The sequence below is a fragment of the Nansenia antarctica genome (assembly GCF_963989245.1).
Source record: "Nansenia antarctica genome assembly, chromosome: 1".
Taxonomy (NCBI): Eukaryota; Metazoa; Chordata; class Actinopteri; order Argentiniformes; family Microstomatidae; genus Nansenia; species Nansenia antarctica.
The window spans coordinates 52995942-53013441 of NC_137674.1; the positions used below are offsets into that span (position 1 = coordinate 52995942).

A 17500-nucleotide genomic window follows, 5' to 3' on the forward strand; every position below is an offset into this window, starting at 1 on the left:
CGGTGAGAGGATGTTAGAGAACAGCAACACCTGCAACAGTCACACACTCCAGACAAAGCCTGGTGTCTAATTGGGGGGGTTATATAACACGCTTGGAGCCTTAGCTGCGCTGACCAAGCTTATCTAAGCTCCCATACAGTAGCAAACTGTTACTGGATCATTTGTTCCATTCAGATTGAGTGTGGACTGAGGGATGTTTCTGTGGGCCATATCTGGCACTCGGGGGGGTGGGAGGTGGAGACAAGAGAAGGCAGACCTACATACTTCCCATCTTTTCAGGCTACACCTTAACTGTCCCTCCTAAAGACCTCTTCATCCCCTCTACCCCCCTGTACAGTTTCTCTACTGTAAATAAAACATATATTCTTCCTTCTTCTAGCATTATGACTGCCAACGGCCCCTGGCCCGAACATAGATGACTTTTTCTTGCTATGATTGATTGATGGATGATTCACTTAGTTAGACATTTAGTTGTCTGCTAAATGCCAAAAGTGTAATCATAGAGCTTCAATACTAAATGAAGAAGGCCTCTATTCTTATGTCTGGTTACGTGGTTACGTTGTGATTACGTTGTGGTTACGTTCAGGTCTTACCTTCTCTGCATCTCCAGGTCCTCTGGTGTCGGTCCATTCTGCACCTGGGGGCTCTGTCTTGGCAACGTGGGACCTGTAGGGGGCGACGTACACAGATGGTCACACATTTTATCTCTTCAACTCCCTTTCTCCAACCAGGGAAGTCACCCTGAACAAACTTCTTTTCAATAAACAACCTGGTTGAAATCTGCTCTAAAGAAACAGTACAATAATAATGATAATGTATGCCATTTAGCTGATGCTTTTATCCAAAGCAACTTACATTGCAGTGAGTGCATACATTTCAGTATATATGGTCCCAGTGGGAATCGAACCCACAATGCTATAGCTTATGAATCAAATGGCTTCCATTAACCGAGAGAGATGAGTTGGTTGGTACATTAAGGAGCCCTAACGTCTTGAGTTAGAGCGACAAGTACCCCGTTCCACTGAGCAGTTTCGGTCCGGTTCGCACTCCGCCACCACGTCTACATCGCTCGTCTGTCCGTCACCATGTCGATCCGCTCTAATTCACGTCAAAACCAGAACCCACACCCATGCCTCCTCTCTTCCTCCCCTCTCCTTTCTTTCTTTCTTTCCCCCTCTGGTTTCTCAGAGCCAAAAACCAATCCTTTTTAAGAGTCATTCCCCCTCTCTCCAGAGGCCGTACTGTTGACCTGATGTCATAGTGACGAGAAATGACATTCACTCCATGAGACGTCGCATGCCCTTCCACCGATCAGCTGTCATAATCCTGATCTCGATCCAGGTAATTCAGCCAATCAAAACTGTCGAATGGGTTCTTCAACTGACCAATTAGCCGTGGTATCAGATGGCGGAGTGACAGAGACAGTGATTGGGTTACAGGGAGGTTAGAGAGAGGACAGAGGCCTCTCTATGTGGAAAACCAAAACACAGGCCACAAACAAACAAGGCACACAGGAAGAGAGCCAACGACATTTGCCAGGGGAACAAATTGATTCGTCACACCTCTAATTTACACTTGCTAATGTGGTAAACACTTCACTGAGGCCTGGGTTGGGGGTGGCTGGAGAGGCGCTGGACACACAGACACACACACACACACACACACACACACACACACACACACACACACACACACAAAAGAGAGAGAGAGAGAACTAAAGCCCAATTTATGCTTCTGCGTCGAATTTACGCGCAGCTACGCCGTAGCTTGCGCAAGGGCTCTCCCGGTTTATAGTTCTGCGTTGGTCTTTACGGCTCCGCGTTGGTCGGTGTACTCATAGCGGCATAATAGCGATCAAAAAACGTATTTTTGTTATGCTTGTTGTAAAGAAAATGTCTATAATGCATTGAAATGACAGTAAACTAAGATAATAAGATGGTTATCATAATTTTTCTAATCTTTATTAATAAGTAATTACAGAAAAAGTAAATGACATTTCTGTCATGACTTCCGCATTTACGAGAGAGTCGGAATGTGACGCTACCAAGTGGACCAATCACAGTTCTTATAGATAACTTTACATTAAATATGTCTATAAATATCATTGAACAGCCATGGGGCTCCCTGTAACTAATCATTTATTTCTAAATAAACAGGATTGTACATCTCGTAAATGTGAATCGCATTTTTGTTATGCTTGTTGTAAAGAAAATGTCTATGATGCATTGAAATGACATTAAACTAAGATAATACGATGGTTATCATAATTTTTCAAATCTTTATTAATAAGTAATTACAGAAAAAGTAAATGACATTTCTGTCATGGCTTCCGCATTTTGGCCGACGAGAGAGTCGGAATCATGTCGTAATCATGTGCTACCAAGCGGACCAATCACAGTGCTTACGGTTGCGTAGGCACTGCCGCGTAGTTACATTTTTGGAGAGGTGCGCGTCAACCTACGCCGTAGGCTGCGGGCCTACGCAAGCCACGGCGTAGCCTACGCCGTCGATTTTACGCAGAAGCATAAATTGGGCTTAAAGAGAGGAAGGGAGGGAGATGGGGAAGAGAGGAAGGACTATAGATCTGAGGGGAGAGTGCGGTGGCAGCAGCAGTACATCTACTTCAGTATAACCTCGTCTGTAGGAGGCTGCTGGAGGTAGGAATCGGAGGACAGGCTCATTGTAATGCATGGAATGAGGCCGTCCTACGATGTCTGCCTCCACCAGCCCTCAGAAGTCTTCATCGCCAGCTAATACAATCTGCTGAACAGGCACTTGATAGAAAACATATATCGTTCTGATAGGATTCATAGCAGCAATAGCTTCATGCCTCACTGAGAGGGAGGAAGAAGAAGGTGTGTGTGAGGGGGGGTCCTGCAAACGTATACCAGGCTGGGTTACTTCTACTGTATAGTCTCTCATGGGATGGATGGAGCTGGAGGAGAGGAGGAAGGGAGGGAGGGAAAGAGAGAAAGAGAGAGACTGTTCTATTTTTATTTTAAGTCTACCTGTATACTGTATATAGACATTGCTCTGTTAACACATCTCTTTATTCTATTATATCTTTAATTGTAGGTACATTACATCCTTTTTTTTTTTTTTTTTGGGCATGTTTTCCATGCCAATGAAGTCCTTTAAATTGTAATCGTAACAATTGAGAGAGAGACAGATCCCCCCGCCTCTCAACAGTCCTCTCCAGATAGAACTGGGGAGTCTGGGTATTGATGGCAGCACAATGACTCACAGAGCTGTTTTGTGTGCCCAGGAGGAAGGGCTGACATCGATCCCAAGACTGTCTTTAGAATAAGGAAATTACATGAATGACGAGGAGAATGGACTGAAACGGATCCCATGTTTGTGTTTAAGTCTGAAGGGAAATTAAATGTTAAATCTGCCAGTCAGCGACAGGCAGTGAAGTCTAGTCCAGGATTAAATCACACTTGCAATGGAAAATCTCCATTGAAGATGGCACCAAATCCACCCTCAATAAAACCGGACCCATCACACTCACCATTGACGACACTACCATCACCCCCTCCCCCCTGGCTCGCAACCTCGGCTTCATTCTGGACCCCACCCTCTCATTCGATCCCCACGTCAGTTCTATTGTTAAGACATCCTACTTCCACCTCCGAAACATTGCAAAAATCAGACACTGCCTCTCCCCGCCCGCTGCTGAATCCCTCATCCACGCCTTCATCTCCTCCCGCCTTGACTACTGCAACTCCCTACTCACCGGCATCACCTCCCGCTCCCTCCATAGACTCCAGATGGTCCAAAACTCTGCTGCACGCCTCCTCTCAAACACCCGCTCCCGTGACCACATCACTCCTGTCCTCCACTCTCTCCAATGGCTCCCCATCAAAGAACGGATCCAATTCAAAGTCCTCATCCTCACATACAAAGCCCTCCATAGCCTGGCCCCCCCTTACCTGACTGACCTCCTTCTCCCCCACCGCCCTACCCGTACCCTCCGATCCTCATCCATTGTTCCCCTTACTGTCCCACCCTCAAAACTCAAAGGCTTCGGTCACCGTGCCTTTTCACGAGCTGCACCCCGCCTCTGGAACTCTCTCCCTGTACCACTCAGAGACTCACCCTCACTCCTCACTTTTAAATCCCACCTCAAAACCTACCTGTTCTCCCTTGCCTACAGCCTCCCCTACCACTAGCCATCTCCCCCATCCCGGCCACCCCCGCCCCCCCCCCCTGGACACGCATACAACCTCCCCTACCCATCTCCCCTAATCCTGCCACCCCCCCTGATATGCATACAGCCTCCCCTACCCCTAACCACCTCCCCTGTCCCTACCACCCCCCCCCCTCCCCGTTCGCTGACTCTGTGTTCCATGTTAAATGGTGTTTTTGTGTTTTCCGTATCTCCTATATTGTCAGCGTCTTTGAGCCTCGGAAAAGCGCTATATAAATTTAATGAATTAAGATGTTTTTTAGTCTAGGATTAGTCTTAATCCCAGTCCATGAAACCAGCCTATTGTGTGTTTTACTGTGAGATACAAAATGCTAGCTGGAAATAATCAGTGATATGAGATATTCCGCCCCTGGTCTGGACTGTATCAACCCTGAGAAAACAGCCACACTCTCACACACAGCTGGATATGGTGCTGAATGCAGGGCTCTCAAGTCTCACGCATTGGGCGTGAGACACACGCGGCGTGTGAGCGTGTGAACGGGTTGAAATGTGTGTGTCTCACGCGTGAGACTTGAGAGCCCTGTGAATGCCAACATGGGACAAGCAATGTATTTATGTTTTAATCTAATCTAGGTACGTTAAGAGAAGCTACTGTATATGATTGAAAACAAATCTTATATAATATAAGAAAAATGCTTTTTAATTCAATTTCCAGTCTGAGTAACAGGAAGACACACATCCTATCATTTTCTAATGTCTATATCAATGTTCTTTAACTAATTATCCAAATCTAATAATACAGTTGTTTCCCTGTCTGAGATGCTGCATGTAACAGTATTAAATTAGGCCTGGGCCATCTGGTGAAGATCTGGTCAGACCAGCCATGGTTATTGTGTGTGTGTGTGTGTGTGTGTGTGTGTGTGTATGTGTGTGTGTGTGTGTGTGTGTGTGTGTGTGTGTGTGTGTGTGTGTGTGTGTGTGTGTGTGTGCGTGTGTGTGTGTGTGTGTTTTGGGCGGTTCCCTCCATCCTCAGGCTGTGGCATTACCGTCAGCTCTAATAGTGGTCTCGGTGCTAACAGAGCCCAGACACCTAGCCGTGTAGCTAACTAGCCATGTAGCCACGTAGCCATGTAGACAACTAGCCATGGAGCCAGCTATCCAAGTAGCCAGTAGCCACCTAGCTGTGTAGCCAAGTAGCAAGCTAGCCATGTAGCCACCACAAACCCAGCCTCTCAACCACGCAGAGAATCCTGGAGACTGCACCCTAGACAACCAACACTGCAACTACAGCAAGCTTCACCCCTCCCTCTCTATAACTCTCTATAAGACTCAACAAGATACTCATTATGTTAACTAATTATAGACACACATGACAACACTACATTACAGGCTGACAGACATTACTGTACATCCTGGACTTCTGTCCTAAGAAACACCTCCATGATTCTGTAGCCTTGATAATGTTGTTTATAAGAGATAAACCAGCTGAAATAGGAGCACTTTCAGCTTGGCAGACACCCACAAGCAGAGGGAGGGAGAAGGAGAGAAAGAGAGAGAAGAGACAGTAGATATGCTACACTTTCTTCTGTATTAGATCATCCCTCTCCTTTCTCATCGTTAGCAGTCACACTGGGACCAAAATACCTTGCCTGGATGTCTCAACAGTCCATAAAAAAACTGCATTTACCACAGAATAAAACAATAAACAATAACAACAGCGGAGCCAACGTCAAATACACCTGACGATGCCATTTAAGAAGGGATGTCATACTACTGGGAGACCCACCGTAGATGAAACAGAGGACTCAAACTGGAGAATGTCACACACAGCTGACACACTGAGGATAAACCTACACATCGCAAAACATCTTAGTCAGTGATATGGTGTACACACACACTCGTACACACTGTACACACACACCCACACACACACATACACACACACACACACTCACGTACTGTACACATACACACACACACACACGTACTGTACACACACACACACACACAGACACACACACACACACACACACACACACACAAGCACCTACATGATAGCATGGAGAGTTCTGGCCTCTTCTGACAGCAAATGTATTTCCACAGTCCATCCTCCGGTGGAGCACCCACCCCAGCCCCGGCCCCAACCCCAGCCCCGGCCCCGGCCCCAACCCTGGTCCCCACCCTAACCCCAAACCCGACCCCCGCCACAGCTGCGGGCCAAGCTGTGACCCCCTCTTCGGCAGATTCCTGGGAGTTCAGATACAGCACCATGTTGATCTTCTCACATGCTCACTTGTAACCAGAATAAAAACCCGGAGCTGAGGCTACTTTCAGAGCCTGCGACCCAGCACAAAAGCCCTGGAGCTAAGGCTACTTCAGGGGCTGCTACCCAGTAAAACAGCACTGGAACTAAGACTGTACTCAGGTCAATGAGACAGGCAGATCGGCAGGGACTGAGAGAAGGAGGGAGGGAAGGTAGAATGGAGAGAGGAGGGTGGGAGGGAGAGACAGAGAGAGAATGAGGGAGAAGCGGAGAGAGCGGAGGGAGGGAGGGAGAAAGTAAGGGATGACAGCGGAGTGTATACCGGCTAGCCGTTTCCAGGATGTGGTGGGCGCTGGGCGACTGGTCCGCACCGAGCACTTCCTGACCATCATTAATTATTCATTCATGGCTGGGGAGATGAAGGGCAGAGCACTGCCTCCCTGTCCATCACCACCATGTGTGTGTGTGTGTGTGGGTGTGTTTGTGTGTGTGTAGACATCCACCTCAAACCCAGAGAAAGACATGAAAGAACGGGGAGGGGTAGAAAGTGAGAGAGGAAGGGATGGATAAAGGGAGAGAAGAAGGGATGAATAAAGGGAGAGAAGAGAAAAAGGACCAGCAGAGTTCTCCTCTGATCACATGGTGTTGGTGCCTCTGCATTCCTCGTCTCTAACGTACTCTTTGTTCCTGAAACGCACGCTGTGCTGGCTCCCTGCTTGTTACACCACAACTGATCTACTGAGGAGATGAGAGGGGAGGGAGAGGGAGAGAGAGAGTGGGTGTGTGTGTGTGTGTATGTGCGTATGAGAGAGAGTGTGTGTGTGCGCCCCCGGGTACGGGCGTGTGAGAGTGTGTGTGTGTGTAAGAGAGAGAGAGAGAGAGAGAGAGAGAGAGAGAGAGAGAGAGAGAGAGAGAAAGAAAGAAAGAAAGAAAGTTGAGGAGACATCTATGAATTATGTAGTTCATAACTCCAGTGCCAGTGCCAAATGTCCTTTTTGAGGAGGTCAGTGCAGGTAATGATTACCATTAATAAATCACCACGTGAGATGGAGAGAGAGATAAAGGGAGAGAGAGAGAGAGAGAGAGAGAGAAAAAATGGAGATGGAGATGGAGAGTGAGAGAGAGAGAGAGAGAGAGAGAGAGAGAGAGAGAGAGAGAGAGAGAGAGAGAAAGAGAGAGAGAGCATGCTGGCTCCTTATCTGACAGAAAGAATTAAAAAAAACATTACCCACAGTACCCACAGAAATGTGCTGAGTCGTTCAGGAGGCAGGAGGAGAGAGCTAAAGTGAGAATCACCTTCCATCTGGCACATCATCCCCACACTCTCACTCCACTCCAGAAGCACCTTCAGCTCTCATCACCAAAGAAGCTCGTAAATCCGCAGACTAAGTTGTTTACAGATCAAAGTGGCGTCATTTTAGCATCGACGCGCCATCAACCACCAACACAGGGAGGATTAAACATAGAGCTTCCCCCATGGAGGCCAGAGAGAGTCCCATTGGTTCACTTAACCTGTGGGTCTTTCTGATGGTTGCCAATTAAACAAATAACACTTTCCAAAGTCTAATAGAATCAATGAGCTTATTCCTACAATTAAAGAGAGCCAATAAAAACACATAAATAAAGACACACAGACAGACACACACACACACACACACACACACACACACACACACACACACACCACCAGACACACAGACACACAGACACACAGACACACAGACACACGCAGTGCTAATTTCCCTCCAAGCGTTTCATCACTTTCCCAGAGTGACATTAACACCTTCTGGCAACCTGTCTCATCGCTGTGCCACGGTGCAACACGCAAATGTGTCCCCAGTGTAACGACACAGAGTCTCTCAGCGTAACACTGCCAGATATGCGGTGTCTAAACAATGGCTTCCCCGCGTCTGAGTGATGCGGCTCAGAGCTGTCTGACAGACGAGTGGGATACAGGGAGGAAGCTGCAGAGTCACAGAACTGAACCAAGACTCACCAGGCAGCATACAATTGGTCCTTCTGACTCTGCAGTCTCCCTATAGCTGCTTATGATTGGCTATGGAAGTTTCGGTACAGTTTAGAGGGCCAATCAAGAGCAGTAAAGGTGAGAGTTTATTCTCCATGACATCAGGCCTTGGGGGTGATGATGTAGAAGTATAAGGGATGCTTGTCAATATATACAGTATATATATAATATACAGTATATACAGTTAGGTCCATATATATTTGGACACAGATTTTTCTAATTTGAGCTGTTTACCAACACATCTTCAAGTTACAGTTATATAATGAATATGGGCTTAAAGTGCAGACTCTCAGCTTTAGGGTAAGGGTATTCACATCCAAATTGAAGGAAGGGTTTAGGAATTACAGCTCTTTAATATGTAGCTCCCTCTTTTTCAAGGGACCAAAAGTAATTGGACAATTGACTCAAAAGCTGTTTCATGGGCTAGTGTGGGCTATTCCTTCATTATTTATTTATGAATTAAGCAGGTAAAAGGTCTGAGTTGATTCCAAGTGTGACATTTGCATTTGGAAGATGTTGCTGTATACGCACAAGATGCAGTCAACGGAGCTCTCAATGCAAGTGAAACAGGCCATCCTTAGGCTGCCAAAACAACCAAAAAATCCATCAGAGAGATAGCGGGAACATTAGAAGTGGCCAAATTAACTGTTTGGTACATTCTGAGAAAAAAAGAACGCACTGGTGAGCTCGGCACCACATAAAGGTGATCACAGGATCCTTTACATGGCCCAACCCCAAACCTGGAAGCCGAGAAAAAAGTAGCAAAGAGGCCATGAAGCCCTGAGCTGTCTCAATAAGAACCACAGCCTATCAACAGATCTCCTGCTTCTCCACAGCGAGGGAGGTGAGGGAGGTGGGGGAGGTGAGGGAGGTAGGGGCTTGTTAAGGAGCCTAGCTGTCTGCCATCACAGATATCTTGTGATATAATATTAATGACAGCAGGCTGCAACCACGCCATGTTCCTCATACACAGACAGATGTAATGACAGGAGGACATATCACACATACACACACACATACGCCCGCACACGCACACATGCACAAACGCGCATTTGCGCGCACACGCACACACACACACACACACACACACACACACACACACACACCCTCTGTTCCAAGGTAGGGTCGTATTCTGGGTCAAGGGGGAGACTGAGAGTCTGCCTCCCCCTCCTACTCGAGCCCCCCTGACCCCCCCCCCCCACCCCACCCCCCCTCAGTTCATAGCAGGGCTATGGGGTTGGTCTTTATGCATAGCAGGGCATAGCATGTCACAGGGTTGGTCTTTATTACCCCAGGCAGGGGGCTGTGGCATCACCTGACAGTCATGGGGGTCCGGAGGTGGGGTTGGGGGGTGTGGGGTGGCGGCTGATGGTCTGACGCAACGTCAACTAATAAAAGCAGCTCTGCCCAGAAACCACAAAGCCGTAAGCAGCCATGGTGTGTGTGTTTATGTGTGTGTGTGTGTGTGTGTGTGTGTCCAATAAGGAAAGGTAAACAAAGTTTTATTTTGGGCCCAGAGATAGATGAGACAGAGAGGCTAGCTGGCACCTATGGATCAGTTCAACATGGACCTCTGCCAGGCACACCCCTGACACAGAGACAACCCCCAAACACTAGACCCCCTAGCGCCCCCAACACACAGCTCCCCAACACGAGCAAGCTCGCCTTGACTGAATGTGACGTTTCTCTATCAAAGCCAGGAGGGACCGCCTCCACCGCCGTCTCTCTCTAAAGCTCCACCATGTTCTCCTGACCTCTCTCTCTCACTCTCTCTCACACTCTCTCTCTAAAGCTCCCTCCATCTCCTGACCCTCTCTCTCCCTCCATCTTCTCCTGACCCTCTCTCTCCCTCTCTCTCTCTCTCTAAAGCTCCCTCCATCTTCTCCTGATCCTCTCTCTCTCGCCGCTGCCAGATCAACATCATTATCGACCACGCTTCTTCTTCTTCTTCTTCTTCTTCATCGACTGTTGCTCACGTGTCGGAAACACAGGCTCAGCCAATCGGCGACACACACACACACACACACACGCAGCATGAGAGAGAGAGAGGGAGAGAGGGAGAGAGAGATAGGGAGGGAGAGAGGGAGGACTCGGAGCCTTGCTTCCGGCTGATCTGTGTCCATCGCCTGAGGGGCGAGACGGACGGAGACGTGACCAGGGTACCAAACACAACCAGCTAGCCTAGCGTAGATGTTCTTTTTCCCCCTATCGACGTCGCCTCTAATGGATGTGACGCAGGTTACGTAACGACGGCTCCACTACAGAGACACACACACACACACACTCAGCTGTGCTGTGCTGACTGTTTCAGTACTGCAACACAGCAACCGCACGCAACAGAACTGTTGTCGTCTGCACTCCAGCATGCGCACACACACACACACACACACACACACACAGACAGAGAGACACAGACACACACAGTAACCAGGCTCCTGTGACCGTTCATGAAAACATGAACGCACACATACACAAAACCATGGTGTGCATGCATGCACGTGCGCACACACACACACACACACACACACACACACACACACACACACACACACACACACTAAACAACCTCCTGTGACCCTGCATGAATACGCACGCACGCACACGCACATGCACACGCACACACGCCCTCCTACTCACTCCTCAGGTGGATCTGAGCGCAGCTCGTCTGCTGGAAGCGGTTGGCGAAGCGGCTGGCCCTGGGGGACGGAGGCATCACCGTGGACGCCACGGGGGCGTGTCTCTGCAGTCCCAGCACCATCACTCTCTCTCTCTCTCTGTCTGCCTGTCTGTCTCTCTCTCTCTCTCTGTCTGTCTGTGTCTCTCTCTCTATGTGCTCTCTCTCTGTCTGTCTGTCTGTCTCTCTCTCTGTGCTCTCTCACTTTGTCTCTCTCTCTGTGCTCTCTCTCTCTCTCCTTTCTCTAGTCTTTCTTTCTCACCTATTTGTCTATTTGTTCGGTTTCACTGTCTCTCTGGTCTCTTTTACTCTGGTCTGGTCTCTGTCTCTCTGGTCTCTCTTACTCAGGTCTGGTCTCTCAAAGCACCTGTCTTCCAGTCTGGCGTTGTGGTTTCTCTCTGGCATCTCTCTCTCTCCCTCTTTCTCTCCTTCCCTCCCTCTCTCTCTCTCTCTGGGCTCTGAGCAGCCCAGCTGTCTGTGTTGTGGTGGTGGTAGCTGGCTAAGCGTTGGACCTGTCACCAGCGGGAGTTGTGGCACTCTGGTGCCAGACAGCACATAAGCTCATCAAAAAAAAGTGGGGCAGGCAGGCAGGCAGGCGGGCAGGCGGGCGGGCAGGAGGGAGAACGTCACCAACCCCTCATCTCCGCTCTGAGGGTCACATGGTGTCAGGAGTCAAGAAACAAAACACATACCAGACAGAGACCCCCGGAGAGCAGAGGCGGGGGTCTCTCTCTCACTTCACACCCCTCTAAGTCTGCCGCCTGAGCTGCATAAACAAACTGCTTTTGGCCCAGGAATGTGACTGGTTTCTATGACAGGCCAAGGACAGCGGAAGGGTCTGATACACACAAGGAGGAAGGCACACAAATACTGGCACACACACTGGCGCGCGCACACACACACACAGGCGCACACACAGGCGCACACGCACACCGCCTGAAGGCACATGACAGGCTATAAAAGGATAAAAAATACTAAACAACCTTCATTTAGCATCAGAGAACACTACGCTACCCAGGGCCCTAACCCTTACCCTACCCCAGCCCTAGCCGTAGCCTTAACCCTAGCCCAGTCTTAACCTTAACGCTTACCCTACCCAAGCCTCAACCCTAACCCTACCCCAGCCCTAGCCTCAACCCTAACCCTACCCCAGCCGTAGCCTCAACCCTAACCCTACCCCAGCCATAGCCTCAACCCTAACCCTACCCCAGCCCTAGCCTCAACCCTTCCCCCTTATCCAACCCAAAGAGGGACCAGAGTGAGTGAGTGACAGACACACAGACAGGCGGACAGACAGACACAGAGACAGGCGGACAGCTCTGCTACTTTTGTTCCGCCACACAGATGAGGTCATGGCACCTCCATCCCCGTGCTGTCTTCTCCCCTGTCAGCAGCAGCCTATCACAACAAGGTATTTATACCCACCGAGGTGCCACATCAATCTACCCTCCGACACCTGCCAGGCTGGGCCGTGTTGCCGGGGGCGACAGGGCAGAGCCGGGGAGGCAGAGGACAGAGAGCACCCGTAGAGGGGGCAAACTGTTTGAGTGTGTGTGTGTGTGTGTGTGCGCGCGTGTGTGTGTGTGTGTTTGTGTCTGTGCATATGTGTGTGAGTGTGTGTGTTTGCCTGTGCGTGTGTGTGTGTGTGTGCGTATATGTGTGTGCGTGCGTGTGTGTGTGCCTGTGGGTGTGTGTGTGTGAGTATGTGTGTGTGTGTAGGTGTGCACAGGTGTGTGAGTTCAGCTGTTTGCCCCGTTGCTCATATGAGCGAGCCATGGAGGGCCAACCAGAAGCGGGGGATGTTCCAGGTCACCGGAGCGCGCCTGGAGCGCTGCACACTGTTAGACCTGTGGCCTTACATGGCTCTGTCGCTGCCTCTTTCTGCCCCATTTCTCCTCCGTCTCCTTCCCTCTCTCCCTCTCTCTCTCTCCATCTCTCCACAGTGGGATGAAAAGAAGGGGATTATACCCAGACCACAACACAGACAGGCGGCCGCAGACCCAGTCCAGTCTGTCTCTCTCTCCCTCCCTCCCTCCCTCCAGTCCTCTTTTATCCTTTTTAGGAGAACAGAGAGGCAGTCAGACGAAACAGTAGTGTCTATCTGTCTGTCTGTGGTTTACTTCACACACAGAGACTAAACAACAAGATACTATGAAGAGAACACTTCATTGTCTGTTTACGTGCTATGCGTCATGACAACAAGCTTGTTGATGGTTGAGGTTGAGAACTGAGGTTGACCAAGAAAGGACACAGGGTTGTGTGCACACACACGTGCACGCACGCACACACACACACACACACACACACACACACACACACACACACACACACACACACACACACACACACACACATTTTAATCATTTATTTCTGTCCACATAGAAACAAGTATACAAGGACACAAATACTGAAGGCACAGATGGGATGCCTTCACAAACAGACATGGACAATGTCTTTCACATACAACAGGACAAGACTCACGGGTACAAGTAACACCGTCTCCGCCATATTTGGCGGCTGCCAATAATCGCAGAGACAGAGCAATACTTGCTGAGCCTTTTTGCTTCTCCCTTGGACATTCCCAGTAGACACACACACACACACACACACACACACACACACACACACACACACACGCACACACACAGACCCAGTGTTGTGGTCTGAGGAAGCTCATCTGAGACTAACCCACTATCCCTCACTCATGACTAACATCTCTCACCGGAGCTTTCCTGAAACTTCTCACGCCCTCATCACAACACCGCAAACACCTGCCGGTCTCCCGCGGTAACGCAACACTCCTTTGTTCTAACCCGCATTCACACATTCCTTCCTGCCAGAGAGAGATGAAGTAGCCCGCAGTGCTGGGTTGACAATGGCACGATTCATTCATGCCTACCCGGGAGAGCACACACACACACACACACACAGAGAGACACACACACACACACACACACACACACACACACACACACAACAGGTGTTCTGCTAAGGTGTGGTCAGACTCAAACTTGGTTTAGTTTAGTCACATGAACGAGCACTTCAACATGGGCCAAGTCATCTGTCAGGAATGTTGTCCTGCTCATCTGTCAGCCAGCGCCGATACCTCCTCACACGTCCTCTACAGAGCAAACACGCACGACCCCTATCGCCTGACCTCTGACCCCTGACCCCTACCTCCAGACACCTGACCTATGACGTCTGTGTCCACGGAGCTGCCTGTCTGTCCAGTGACGCAGTGCGTTCTCTGCTGACCTGAGTCAAATACTGTACGTGTGTGTGGGTATGTGTGTGTGTGTGTGTGTGTGTGTGTGTGTGTGTGTGTGTGTATCTGTGTGTGTGTGTGTGTGTCTGTCTGTCTGTCTGTCTATCTGTGTGTCTGTGTGTCTGTGAGTCTGCATGTCTGCGTGCGTATGTGCATGTGTGGAATCTCTTCAAATCTCTTCAAATCACCACCTCATCATCTTCTGGAAGCTTCCAAACCGTTAAGCTGTGCATAATTACCAGGCCTCGCCAGGGCTGAACCATCTCACTGAGGGAAGCCAGCAACAGCTTTTTATTTGAGTAAAAATACTGATTCACCTACATTTTAGATTAACATTGACATTTTTTACACCTTTATGCAAAGGGCATAAAACAAGTACATTTGTCTGAAGTAAGTGAATCACCTATACATCAGTAACCTATGCTAGGAACCAGGGGCCATTGGCAGTCCCAATGCTAGAAGCAGGAAGGATTACTTGTTTTAATGTTTATCATTTACAGCTGTGAAACTGTACAGGCGGGTAGTGGGGATGAAGAGGTCTTTAGGAGGGACAGTCAAGATGCAGCCTGAAGAGACGGGTCTTCAGTCTACGGCAATAGGCCTGGACCCAAGCAGACCTGGACCCAAGCAGACCTGGACCCAAGCAGACCTGGACCCAAGCAGACCTGGACCCAAGCAGACCAGCCAGTCTTAAGCAGGGCATCTTAGTAGATCACAAGTAGAAGATTTGCAGGTGATCACCTCACTGAGAGGAGGGGGGTCACCTCACTGAGAGGAGGGGGGTCACCTCACTGAGAGGAGGAGGGTCACCTCCCTGAGAGGAGGGGGGTCACCTCACTGAGAGGAGGAGGGTCACCTCACTGAGAGGAGGAGGGTCACCTCACTGAGAGGAGGGGGGTCACCTCCCTGAGAGGAGGGGGGTCACCTCACTGAGAGGAGGGGGGTCACCTCACTGAGAGGAGGAGGGTCACCTCCCTGAGAGGAGGGGGGTCACCTCACTGAGAGGAGGAGGGTCACCTCACTGAGAGGAGGAGGGTCACCTCACTGAGAGGAGGAGGGTCACCTCCCTGAGAGGAGGGGGGTCACCTCACTGAGAGGAGGGGGGTCACCTCCCTGAGAGGAGGGGGGTCAACTCACTGAGAGGAGGGGGTCACCTCACTGAGAGGAGGGGGGTCACCTCACTGAGAGGAGGGGGGTCACCTCACTGAGAGGAGGGGGGTCACCTCACTGAGAGGAGGAGGGTCACCTCCCTGAGAGGAGGGGGGTCACCTCACTGAGAGGAGGGGGGTCACCTCCCTGAGAGGAGGGGGGTCAACTCACTGAGAGGAGGGGGTCACCTCACTGAGAGGAGGGGGGTCACCTCACTGAGAGGAGGAGAGGAGGGGGGTCACCTCCCTGAGAGGAGTAGAGGAAGGGGGTCACCTCACTGAGAGGAGGGGGGTCACCTCCCTGAGAGGAGGAGAGGAGGGTGGTCACCTCACTGAGAGAAGGGTGGTCACCTCCCTGAGAGGAGGAGAGGAGGGTGGTCACCTCACTGAGAGAAGGGTGGTCACCTCCCTGAGAGGAAAAGAGGAGGATGGTCACCTCACTGAGAGGAGGAGAGGAGGGTGGTCACCTCCCTGAGAGGAAAAGAGGAGGGGGGTCACCTCACTGAGAGGAGGAGAGGAGGGGGGTCACCTCCCTGAGAGGAGGGTGGTCACCTCCCTGAGAGGAAAAGAGGAGGGGGGTCACCTCACTGAGAGGAGGAGAGGAGGGGGGTCACCTCCCTGAGAGGAGGAGAGGAGGATGGTCACCTCACTGAGAGAAGGGTGGTCACCTCCCTGAGAGGAAAAGAGGAGGGGGGTCACCTCCCTGAGAGGAGGAGAGTCACCTCACTGAGAGGAGGAGAGTCACCTCACTGAGAGGAGGAGAGGAGGGTGGTCACCTCCCTGAGAGGAGCCAGCAACCGTTTTTTTATTTTAGTCAAAAGTGTCTGTGGCGGCGTTCCTCAGCGCTGGCGGCGTTCCCAGACTCCGGTGACAGCAGCGTCTCCGTGCCGGTGACAGCACACAGACCCCGGACCGCCATGCGATTCCAAGGCACACATTTCACCACGCTAAAATTAGCCGCTTAGCTACTGTAGAGAGACTCCAGGGACATAGGTTGCAGGGGGAGAGGGGGTGCTTTCTGTAAGTACTGTAAGACACACAGAGGATATGTAGCCTACACACACACACACACACACACACACACACACACACACACGGAGAGAAAGAGAGAGAGAAATTCAGAGCTCACAGGAAGAACCAGTAAGTGAGACACACATGCTCACACACACACACACACACACAAACACACACACACAGCAGAATTACAGTACAGCGTAGGAACAACGGAGATGCTGGATTCATCGCATTAGTGCAGCATGTGCTGCTGCAGATGGATCTGCGTACCACACACACACACACACAGACACACACACACACACACACACACACAGGACCGGAGGCCTAAACAAAACCCATTTCTCAGCTTAACAATAACAACCCTGTATTTAGTCATGGTAGACAACACAGCCCACAGTTGTAAATAACAACAACAGCAGCAGCAGCAGCAGCCTTCTAAAAAGAGCGTCTGACTTCAATTCTCCGTTGTCAGGTGTTAAACTCCCGGTGAGAGAGTGAGCGATGATGATCCCAGGTGTCACGAAGGCTCGTCACGTCTAAAGAGGAGACAGACTAGAATAGGACGCGTCATCGCCTCTCAGGACAGGAATACCATGGAATACCATGGGAAAACACTGAGGTTAACCCTTTGAGCCCAGCTCCTGGGTGCAGTTCCACAAGTGACCAACAGGTGGGGAGAGAAGAGTAGAGAACGGGGTCTTATTCATCAGCTATTGGTTTCTTGTGGAGAATTCTCTCTCTCTCTCTCCCTCTCTCCCTCTCTCCCTCTCTCCCTCTCTCCCTCTCTCCCTCTCTCCCTCTCTCCCTCTCTCCCTCCCTCTCTCTCTCTCTCTCTCTCTCTCTCTCTCTCTCTCAGAGTGTCATTCTTCCTGCCCCTCTCTGACCACAGTTATAGAACACACACACACACACACACACACACACACACACACACACACACACCTTTGAACACATAGT

General features: G+C 50.3%; 1 protein-coding gene across 1 annotated transcript in view; it reads right to left on the reverse strand.

Moving 5' to 3' along the window:
* The window catches only part of enah (ENAH actin regulator), a 137556-nt gene that overhangs the window by 35259 nt on the left and 84797 nt on the right, over window positions 1-17500 (reverse strand). The window contains exon 4 of the mRNA XM_080543452.1: window positions 594-666. Within this exon, the coding sequence (XP_080399578.1) occupies window positions 594-666 (73 nt within the window). The remainder of the gene's footprint in view (window positions 1-593; window positions 667-17500) is intronic.